Source organism: Lotus japonicus, chromosome 1, assembly GCF_012489685.1.
Source record: "Lotus japonicus ecotype B-129 chromosome 1, LjGifu_v1.2".
NCBI classification, from domain to species: domain Eukaryota; kingdom Viridiplantae; phylum Streptophyta; class Magnoliopsida; order Fabales; family Fabaceae; genus Lotus; species Lotus japonicus.
In genome coordinates, this window is record NC_080041.1 from 8925236 (window position 1) to 8936780 (window position 11545).

General features: G+C 38.8%; 2 protein-coding genes across 2 annotated transcripts; one reads left to right on the forward strand and one right to left on the reverse strand.

Moving 5' to 3' along the window:
• Nucleotides 1-5620: 5620 nt before the first annotated feature.
• LOC130717271 (uncharacterized) lies at nucleotides 5621-7704 on the reverse strand. Its single transcript, XM_057567476.1, has 2 exons — nucleotides 7359-7704; nucleotides 5621-7281 (listed from the first exon to the last, which is right to left on the reverse strand). Exons 1-2 carry the CDS (start codon nucleotides 7702-7704, stop codon nucleotides 5621-5623), a joined length of 2007 nt encoding a protein of 668 aa, XP_057423459.1.
• An 808-nt stretch (nucleotides 7705-8512) lies between these two features.
• Nucleotides 8513-9425, forward strand: LOC130717338 (uncharacterized). Its single transcript, XM_057567574.1, has 4 exons — nucleotides 8513-8543; nucleotides 8683-9020; nucleotides 9129-9233; nucleotides 9333-9425. The coding sequence occupies exons 1-4, from the start codon at nucleotides 8513-8515 to the stop codon at nucleotides 9423-9425; spliced, it is 567 nt and encodes a 188-aa protein (XP_057423557.1).
• Nucleotides 9426-11545: the final 2120 nt, after the last annotated feature.

The following is an 11545-nucleotide window of genomic DNA, read 5'->3' on the forward strand; positions in this document are numbered from 1 at the left end:
TATGTCTGGCCTAGATGCAGTTAAGTATAGAAGTGAACCTATCATGCCACGACTGACATACTTTACCACTTATATCTTCTTTCTCCAGAATGCATGTTGGATGCATTGGAGTCTTTGCCACTGTAGATTCCAGCATATTGAACTTCTTCAGAAGTTCTTTAGTGTACTTGCTCTGATGGATATATGTTCCTTCTGGTGTTTGATCAACTTGTATTCCCAGAAAGTACTTTAATTCTCCCATCATACTCATCTCAAATTCAGCCTGCATCATCTCAGAAAATTCTTTGCATAGAGATTGATTAGCAGAACCAAATATAATATCATCAACATAAATTTGCACAATTAAGATATCATCTTTATAAGTCTTGCAAAAAAGAGTTGTATCTACTTTACCCCTTACAAACTCATTCTCCAGAAGGAATGAGCTAAGTCTCTCATACCATGCTCTGGGAGCTTGCTTCAGACCGTAGAGTGATTTCTTCAATTTGAACACATGGTCTGGTTTCTTTTCATCTTCAAAACCTGGGGGTTGATGAACATAGACTTCCTCAGAGATATAACCATTTAGGAAGGCACTCTTTACGTCCATCTGATGTAGAACTATGTTGTGATTTACTGAGAAAGAGATCAACAGTCTGATTGCTTCCAGTCTTGCTACTGGAGCAAATGTTTCAGTGTAGTCTATTCCTTCCTGCTGGCTGTAGCCTTGAGCAACTAGCCTTGCCTTATTTCTGACTACATCTCCTTTCTCATTCAGCTTGTTTCTGAATACCCATTTCGTTCCAATAACATGGACACTCTCAGGCTTCTTCACTAAGCTCCAAACATCGTTCTTGGAAAATTGATTCAATTCTTCTTCCATGGCCAGAATCCAATCCTTGTCCTGAAGAGCTTCATCTATGGACTTGGGTTCAATTAAGGACACCAATCCTTTCAGACTCAGCAAGGTCTCTTCAGAGGGTCTGAAGGCAGATCTGGTTCTGACTGGTTCGTCTTTGTTGCCTAGAATCAATTCCTTAGGGTGAGCTGCAGTGATTCTGCTCTTCTTCAGAGTTTGTGAGTTAGAGGGACCAGCTTCTTCCTCTGGTTCATCTTCCTCTGGCTCAACTTCCTCTGGAGCTTTGCCTTTGTCAGAAACATTAATGCTTAAATCTGCAAACTTTTCAACTAGCTTTGACTGGTCAGAGTCAAGCTTATCATCAAATCTAACATGAATAGATTCTTCAATAGCCTTAGCATCAGTATTATAAAATCTAAACCCTTTAGATCTATCAGAATAACCAAGTAATAGACACTTAGAAGACTTAGCATCAAATTTATGCAATCTATCCTTAGTATTGAGAACATAACAAACACAGCCAAAAGGATGAAAATAAGAAATGTTGGGTTTTATGTTCTTCCACAATTCATAAGGACTCTTATTCAGAATTGGTCTCACAGAGATTCTGTTCTGAATGTAACATGCTGTATTTACTGCCTCTGCCCAAAAATGCTTAGCCATGCCAGTTTCTTGGAGCATGGTTCTAGCCATCTCCTGAAGAGTTCTGTTCTTCCTCTCAACAACACCATTTTGTTGAGGAGTTCTGGGACAAGAGAAATCATGTGCAATTCCATAGGAATCAAACAGACTCTCAAACTTGTCATTCTCAAACTCTCCACCATGGTCACTTCTGACACGCACAATCCTACAAGCCTTCTCGTTTTGCACTTGAGCAATGAAGGTAGAGAACACAGCATGAGACTCATCCTTGCGGGTTAGAAACTTTACCCATGTCCAGCGGCTATAGTCATCAACGATAACCATCCCATATCTCTTGCCACCTATAGACTCAGTTTTCATTGGTCCAAAAAGGTCGATATGCAGAAGTTCCAACGGCCTTGAGGTTGAGACAACATTCTTTGCCTTGAAAGGGACTTTTGTGAATTTGCCTTTCTGACATGCTTCACAAAGAGCGTCTGAAGCGAACTTCAGATTGGGTAAGCCCCTGACAAGGTTTAGCTTGCTCAGCTGAGAAATCTTTCTCATACTGGCATGCCCTAACCGTCTATGCCATACCCACTGCTCTTCATTAACAGACAGAAGGCACTTCACATTCTGAGCCTCCAACTCAGATAATCTGATCTTATAGATGTTGTTCTTCCTCTTGCTGTTAAATAGAACAGAGCCATCGATCTGACTTACAGCCCGGCGGGACTTTTGATTGAATATAACATCATAACCCTTGTCAGCTAATTGACTTATAGACAATAAGTTATGTGTTAAGCCGTCTACCAATAAAACATTATCAATGCATGGGCTACTATCTACACAAATAGTACCAGTACCAACAATTTTACCCTTTTCATTTCCTCCGAAGCCAACTTCGCCTCCAGGCTTAAGTTTCAGCTCTCGGAACATACGCTTTTCTCCCGTCATGTGACGCGAGCATCCACTGTCCAGATACCATGATTGGTGTTTCAGTGGAGCTATCAAGGATATCTGCAACATAGATAATCTTGTCCTTAGGTACCCACTTTCTGGGTCCTCTTTTGTTATTTACCCCAGAGGTTCTGATCACCTTGGGTGTCTCAACATAATATTTTAAAGGAATATTTGCATGATATTTAGTCATAGAGAAAGATCCCTTTTTAAGAGGATGTTTAGCAACTTTAGCAGGTACAGGATCAGGCAATATGGTACCAGAGGGAACAAAGCATTCATACAAGGATTTAGCTTTAGACACAGAAGGCTCATTTCTAATTGGTTTAGAATAGCCAATGCCATGCATTCCATTTCTGCTTACGCCATAGATCATTGAAGCCATTAAGCTTCTATCCACGCTTTTAGCTAGGAATCTTTGAAAAGACTTTTCATACTTAGATTCATTTCTACAATCAGAGGCATCACAGGCAACGATTTCTTCTAACTTAGCAATCTGGTTCTTAAGCACAGAGTTAGAATTTACCAAAGCATGATTTTCATTTTTCAAATCAGAAATAATTTTCTCATGTTCAGAAGGAGTCTTGGAGACAGCAGATAAGTTCTTTTTCAACTTTTTATGCTTAGACAATAAGCAGTTATACTTATCCATGATATCAGACAAAGCATGTTTCAGTTCAGAGGTAGAGAAAGAAGCAAATACCTCATTTTCATCGTCTGAGTTAGGATCTCCTTCTGATTCTGAGTCAGAGTCAACAGCTTCCTTTGACTCTGCTCCTTTGTCTTTGACAATGGCCATGAGTCCTTGGACTTCACCATCAGAGTCAACATCCTCTGACTCTGATTCATCGAATGTCACCATCAGACTCTTCTTGGTCTTGAAGTGCTTCTTTGGCTTCTTGTCTTTCTTCAACTTTGGACAATCACTTTTGTAGTGCCCAGATTCTTTGCACTCAAAACATGTGACTTCCTTGATTGAAGACTTCTTCTGGCCTGAGGACTCATACTTTCCTTTTGCCTTTCCAGAGCCTTTGAACTTGCTCTGCCTGTGCTTCCAGATGCGGTTGAGTCTCTTGGAGATCAGAGTCAGCTCATCTTCATCAGAATCTTCTGATGCTTCTTCAGATTCTTCTTCTTCAGCTTGAAGAGCCTTTGACTTCTCAACCTTAGACTTTTCAGATTTGGATTTCAAGGCTATGGACTTTTTCCTCAGATCTTGCATCTCTGAGCGCTTCAGCTCATGGCATTTCAAAATGCTGACGAGTTCTTCTAAACTCATATTCTCAACGTCTCTCGTGAGCTCTATTGAAGTCACCTAGGGCATCCAACTTTCAGGAAGACACCTGATGACCCTTATGACATGATCTTTTGTTGTGTAGCTCTTGTTGAGAGGTCGTATGCCAGCTACAAGCAATTGAAATCTGGAGAACATTTCTTCAATGGACTCATTTGGCTCCATGATGAAGGATTCATACTTTTGGATCAAAGACAATGCCTTTGATTCTTTGACTTTCTTGTTTCCTTCATGAGACATCTTCAGAGATTCAAAAATGCCTTTAGCAAACTCACGATCTGTAATCTTCTGGTACTCTTCATAGGAAATAGCACTTAGAAGAATTGCTCTTGCTTTGTGATGTTGTGAGTACAGCTTCTTTTGATCTGCAGTCATCTCTGACCTTGGGATCTTCTTGCCATCTGCATCAACTGGACGCTCGTAGCCATCCACAATAATATCCCAGAGATCTGCATCGAAACCCAGAAAGAAACTTTCCAGTCTATCTTTCCAATATTCGAACCTTTGACCGTCGAACATAGGAGGCTTTGCATTGTAACCATCTCTTTGAGTTTCACTGGTGGTGGCATCCATTGTTTTTCACACCGGCCCGGATCACTGAACACTGTTAGGTGTGGTAATCAGAACTTGCGCTCTGATACCAATTGAAGGTATGAAAAACGGTAGAAAGGGGGGGTTTGAATAACGTTTTCAGTACAAAACTTCCACCTTAAAGATTTTGACAAATCTTTCGAGAACTTAAGTGCTAAAGATAAGAGATAGAGAAGCACACAAGGATTTTATCCTGGTTCACTTGATAAATCACTCAAGCTACTCCAGTCCACCCGTTAAGGTGATTTCTTCCTTCTTAGAATGAAGGCAATCCACTAATCAGGTAAGAGTTACAACTGCACTTGAAACCTACAAGTGACTAACAATTACACTGACTTAGCTCACACTAAGATTCACTCTCTTAGTCTTCTCTAGGATCCGATCAACCTTGATCTCCTAAAGGAACTAAACAAACTGTTTATCAAAGAAATGTTTACAAGAGATTTGCTTCTAAAAAGCTAATAGTAAACTCAATGAATTTCAGATGAAAGAAAGCTTAGAATATTTTGAATATGTCTTGCGCGTATGTGTTGCTTCTCCACCGCTTCTTTCAATCTTCAGCCTCTATATATACTCCAAGGATTAGGGTTGAGCGTTGCATGGGAAATGCTACCGTTGGAGGGCAGTTCTGGAAAATCCAGCTTCTGCTGTGGCTGAGAACGTTAGGTAGGTCGTCAGGAAGGTACACTTGCTTTTGTACTTGGATAGCGACTTGACCTTTTAACCTAGGAGACTTCTGATCAGGGGAATACTTCATATTGGAACTTGTGAAGCCGGTTGATCAGAGTCAGAGGGAAAACACAGAACCTCTGACCATTGTATCTTCTGATTCTGAACTCAGAGGGAAGAACATGGCCTTCAGAGTTTCTTGCCTCTGGACTTCAGAGTTTCCACTATTCAGCTTCTGGATCTTCAGAGTCTTCTACACCATCTGAACCTTCAGTGTTTCTTGGTTATCAGAACTTCTGGATCTTCAGAGCTTCTAGCGACTGAGTCCACATCAGAGTTTGTATAGCTCCAGAACTTCTGAAGCTTTTCCACTGTTCATACTGAACATGGTGAATGCGAAAGCGTTGCTTGGGTTACTCTTTATACACAGTGCTTCTGATTTGTGTGAGATTGAGTTGAGGTCAGAGCCTGTAAATAGCACACTCAGAAAAACACGTTAGAGTACCACAATTGTTCATATCAAAAGGTTAACTTGTAATCATCAAAACATAGAGTTGTACTACTAGATCAAAACTTGATCTTACAAACATTTTACACCCGGTTTTAAGATTGAACCAAAGTTCCTAAGAAAAGTTCATTACATACATTCACAAATTTTTAAAGACCTCCTTGTAGACAACATTTTTCGTGCAACGCACGCCACCGGTTCCCATGCCATCCACATAGATTTTTAGACCTTGTCTTGAACTGACACGAGATACAGCAACATACAATTGCCCATGTGAGAAAACAGGTCGTGGTAAGAACACACCAACCCTTGACAATGTTTGACCTTGACTTTTGTTGATTGTCATTGCAAAGCAAACAGCAATAGGAAATTGTCTACGTTGAAATTTCACAGGTAAACCACCGTCTGATGGTATGATCTTCATTCGGGGAATACAAACGTGGGAACCTGCCTTTTTCCCAGTCAACACCCTTGCATAAAGCACGTTGACCCCAAGATGTTCAACAATAAGCCTAGTCCCATTGCAAAGGCCACTTGAAACATCTATGTTTCTCATCAACATAATAGGGATATCTTCTTTCAAAACCAATTTATGATCAGGAAGTTCAGAACCCTTGATATCATTTAAAAACTCGGTTGTAATCCAATTGGCATCAATCCCAACATCCTCGTCAACTTTAACTATAGTATCAGAGCTTAGATAGATCGTCTCTTTACCTGGGAATTGGGACAACATGAAGTTATTGATAGACTCAACTATTTCTTGAGTTGGCGCAAGTATTGCTTTGTCCATGAAATAGTTTTTATCAATAGTATTTGTGTGGATATCTGGATAAGTGGATGTGACAATGTCATGTATAGGATCATTTTCACAATGAACACACAGGTCTTGTGGTATTTCAATTTCACATTCACCGTCATTATAGTCCCCTATTTTACCTTCCCCAACATCAAGTATCCACTGTGCAAACAATTTAAGTTGTTTTTTTTCTTCCACACAGTTTCCAGATTGCAATCTCATGTTCTCACGCAGCCAAAGAACCTTGCAATGTTTCCATAATTTTGAAGAATTGATTGTTGCCATGACAATTTGAGCACGATCTGCTTTAGGAATTATGGGTAAAGTTTGTCGAAAATCTCCACCCAATACCACAACCTTTCCACCAAATGGTTTAGTTGGTGCGCTTTCAACATCGAAACGCATAACATCGCGCAAAGTTCGATCTAAGGCCTCGAATGCCCATCTATTAACCATAGGAGCTTCATCCCATATGATTAAACTGGTGTGTTTTAATAGCTCTGCTTTAGGACTACCTTGTTTGATATTACAACATGAATCTTCGTCTAAAGCTATTGGGATACTGAATAGTGAATATGCAGTTCGTCCCCCCGGTAGCAGCAAAGATGCAATCCCACTTGATGCAACATTTAACACAACTTTTCTCTCTGATCGAATCTTATAAGTTAAAGTCTTCCACAAAAATGTTTTACCCGTTCCACCATAACCATAAACAAAGAAGAATCTGCCAACACCATTATTGACAGCCTTCAAAACCTCATCATACACAACCTTTTGACACTTGTTCAATCTAGAAACATGGTCATCATGTTTGCTTGCCATTTCTAGTATATCAAACCTCAACTCATTAAACAATAGTATATTAGAATAAGTTGGAATGTCATTACTTTTAGGGTATGGAATGCATGGAAAGTCACGAAGACTTTTGCCATTGTCAACCAGTATCTTCTCCAACTCAATCAAACATAACGTCTTAAGAGTCTCATCATCCAATTGCAAATCTGTCAATAGTATTTTATGATTAACACTATAAAATAATATTAATAGACTTATATAAAGGAATGCAAATGGGACATACCTGGACATGATAAACGCCTCCGTCTATCGTACAAAATTCCATCTGCTAATAAACGGCATGTTTCCTGAAAGACCAAATTTGGTTGGACTATTGTGTTGGATAAAAGTAATGTCACAAATAGTTTCCTGGCTGTATACCCAGATGCCAACTCTGAACACTCATTTATCCCACCAATTGATTCTTTATCATCATCTAACAACCGCAATGCAGAGCAAGCATCTTGAAATGAAGGATAGACCACATTGTTAACTGTACGTAAATCACCATACGTTTGACACCCACGTTGTAGATTCAACAACAATCGTAGGTAGTAGACCTCACCACATCCAATTGGAATAAAATTCATTCTTCCAATTGAGAATCCTTTCTTCCAAGCTCTTTTCCCTTCATCTTAGAACTGGACCCAGCAACGTTTGTTCCACTGAAGTCATCATCCAACTTGCGATTGAGTTGCTTATAAGAACACCCTTCTCCAAATGACCTACTGCCACGCATTGTATATTTTTCACCAAGGGCCATCAATTCCAAATGACCATGGGATCCAACCTCACCAACAATCAAATGAGCTACACCCCTAACAGTATCCATAATAATAGGATCATCACACACCCGCTTGATACAGTACGATGGGTCATATTGATTTAAGTGTTCGGTTTTGTTCTCCACTTTGAACAACATCTCTCGACCAACTAAAAGTTTCTCCATTGAATGAGTGCCCCTCTTAGTGCTCAAGTCCTGCATGCCCTATTCATTATAGATTATATCATAATTGACCAATTGAGATGATGCACGAGATAACAAAGTACAGATTCTCCATGATTAGATATAAATTACCTCCACACCAGTCAACATTCCATTGAGGAATTTCCCAAGAAGATGATGAACATCAGTTTCACACAAAACAAAATCTGCAGAGTCTGTTCCATCAAACACCTCAAGTGTTACCTTGGACCTGTAATGACATCAAACAATGTGTCCATACATGAATGCACTCAAAAGAAAGTTACTTTCCCATACATGTTTAGTATTTTACTTTCCCATAACTTCTCAGTTCTCACCCTCACTTCATCATACCACATTATTTCTTCTATTTCTGTTTATGAACAATAAATCTAAAAAAATATTTTTAAGACGTCCCCACCAAATAATTTGTGATGGACATCATTGCCATCAAAGCCGTGGACCGTTCATGCACATTGAAATGTGGAAATTCCCAATTGTATTGATGCTGGTGTAGAACAATATACCAACCAATGATCATATTTCTAATTTAGCCAGAAATGATGAAGTTACGATTGGATGAGATGCTAATATCCTTTTTCAGGTCCACTAAAGCAAGACGCTCCTAATTTGGGGTATTCTACAACTGATGATGAGGAATATGCTCGAATGATGGCTAGAATGGATGAACTTGAAAAAGAAGAGCTTGCTGCAGAAAGTGCCAATCAGGGTGATCTAAATGTGAAAACTACTCCTAATTTGGGGTATGCTACAACTGATGATGTGGAATATGCTCGAATGATGTCCAACATGGATGAACTTGAAAAAGAAGAGCTTGCTGCAGAAAGCGCCAATCAGAGTGATCTAAATGTGGAAACTACTTCTGGTTTTGATAATATTTTATATCAGAGACCTATCAATAACAATCTCCAAAGTTCAGAAGTAATGCCTTAATTATTTTATTGAATTCTGATTTCAAAATCTTGTTTAGAGGCTACAAGCACAATGGTCCCTGATATCTTGAATTTTTTTCTGTGACTGCTCAAGTAGGATATTCATCAAGGTGTACAGCTGGACCAGACTAACAATAAAGTTATAGCAGCTGAATTTCCAAAAAAGCATAATCATCAAAAAGATATAGCTGATCAGTTAAATGTAAGATTCTATCTTCCTGTTATCTTAATTCACCTTTTTGTTTGTAATATAACTGTTCAGCTGAACTGTATACTTTTCATTGCAATTTTCAAAATGCAGTTTGCAAGCCTGACTGTACAATCAAAGGGCAGAGGTTTGTCTTCAATAAGTTCTTCAGTCTCTCACTTCCTTTTGTGTATGCTTGTTTTGTGATTCTGTGTGGCTATCTGTGCTGTTTGCATCTTTCTGATATAAATTTTTTCTGTTATGTCTGAACTATCAGAGGGCAATTTTTTTGCACAAAATGTGGAATCCAGTGATCCTAATGACGAGCTTCCCATAATTCCTAAAGAGAAGATAGCTCAAGCAGCTACTGCATCGAAAATGGAGGTATGTATATCTTGTGATGTAATCTCCATCCTTTTTGCTTGTTGTATTGTGGTTATACTAGGGAGAGTCCAGATCTCTCAAGTACTTTGGAGGATAGAGTGATCTTAACAATAGCATCCTGCTGGGTCTCTGTTTAGTATCTCATAGATGTTGTATCAGAGGCAGTTTCTGCAATAATGGTGCCCCCATTAGTCATGAATCAACTATCTAAAAGCTTAAGCTGTTGAATGAAGGCACATGAATGGTTTCATATGACACGTCTAACACCATTGTTTGATTCCGGGATACTAAGGTATCAAATAGTGAGATTAAAATGAGAGAGCTAGAGCTAGGAAACATTTTGAAAGTTAGCAAAAGTATGTTATAATGAGTTGACTGGAAACCAAAAGTAGAATAATTAGTGCGTTGATTATAACTCTTTGAACAGTGACTTAAAATGTTTCAAAGAGCTTGATGGGAAACCATTTAAGTGCTTCATTTCAGGAGAGTTGATCCTGATGTGTACAATTATTTCCTTTGCAGGTTCAAAACCAAACTTCACAACCATCATTTGATAGTAGCAAGGTGTGTTAACACTTTAGTCTTTTCTTTCACTAGTCACATTATGCCCCTGCAGAATGTTGTGCTGCAGGCGAGGGGTGTTCATCGGATTGGATCGATCCGATGAAACCGACGAACCGAACCGAACCAAAGCAATTGGATTGGTTTTTTTTGTTATTTGGTTAAAAACCGATTCAAACCGATAAAAACCAATGAAGATTGGTTCGGTTCACGGTTTGAAAAATTAAAAACCAATGAACCGATGAACCGAACCGATGATAAATGTTTATTTATAAAATATTTAAATATATATATATACATGTGTTTTTTAAAGAAATGTTTTGAACAAAATATTGTTTATGTTAGACTTTTTATGTTTGTTAGACTTATTATGTTTTTGTTTTCCATTATTAATTTGTAATGGTAGTAATATTAAATACTACTTTAAGCATTTATACATTGTTAAGTACTTAAGTTGTTGATTATGAATTATGGATTATGGATTTGTGATTAAGCTATGATTGAGTGATTGATTTTCCATTTTTATGCGTAGTTAAGTTGTGAATCATATGTGTTTGCTATATATTTATAGTTGTGAATTTGATATTTACCAAAAAAAGTTGTGAAACCGATGAACCGAACCGATCCAAACCGTTCATCATCGGTTCGGTTCGGTTCGGTTTTGGAATTTTTTTTACTAACAATCAATTGAAACCGAACCAATGAATTTTGATTGGATCGGTTTTTGGTTTCACCTAAAACCGGTCCAAACCGAACCGCGAACACCCCTTTAATTTGCAGCAGAGATTCCAGGATCAAAAAGTTTGATTATCATTCCAAGTAGATCAGGTATAGCTGTGGAGAACTGTGGAGCTATAGCATGTGAATTAAACGACCTCTGGACAAGTATACTTGATTGGTACAATTGCAGGAACATGTTATCAATACTGTCCTCGACAACGTTCTCTCCATATTTTCTCTCATGCATTTTATCAAACACATTGTGTGTGTCATTAGGAACCGGGTCAGGTAAGTAGTTAACTGAGTTGGAATTCAAGTTAGACATATTACCAACCGACAATTGCAGTGTAGTAACATGAGAATCTAGATACTGAGGAGATAGATGACAAGTCACAGCTACCTTAGATTCAGACTCGTGCAGATCCTCCGCATATCTTGCTATGGAGGCATCCTTGTGCTCGACGACTGCTGTTGTTACTGAGGCTCGATCCTCTGTAGATTTTAGCACTTGGATTGTTTGAATTGGAGGCTGAATCACTTTGTAGTCTCTATCACAGTCTCAGCGGATTTTGCACAGGGAGATGGTGTTCTTTCCTCTATTTCCCTTCCTGACAACTCCTCACCACCATCATGGCTTACCTTCTCACCTTTTCTTGGAGGCA

Excerpts from the sequence above, each read along its gene's own strand:
- LOC130717338 (XM_057567574.1), top strand. The coding sequence starts at position 8,513 with ATGGACATCATTGCCATCAAAGCCGTGGACC. Across the intron at positions 8,544-8,682 it reads TGCCATCAAAGCCGTGGACC|GTCCACTAAAGCAAGACGCT; the intron begins GTTCATGCACAT and ends ATCCTTTTTCAG. Across the intron at positions 9,234-9,332 it reads ATATAGCTGATCAGTTAAAT|TTTGCAAGCCTGACTGTACA; the intron begins GTAAGATTCTAT and ends TTCAAAATGCAG.
- LOC130717271 (XM_057567476.1), bottom strand. The coding sequence starts at position 7,704 with ATGAATTTTATTCCAATTGGATGTGGTGAGGTCTACTACCTACGATTG. Across the intron at positions 7,282-7,358 it reads GAGGCGTTTATCATGTCCAG|ATTTGCAATTGGATGATGAG; the intron begins GTATGTCCCATT and ends TACTATTGACAG.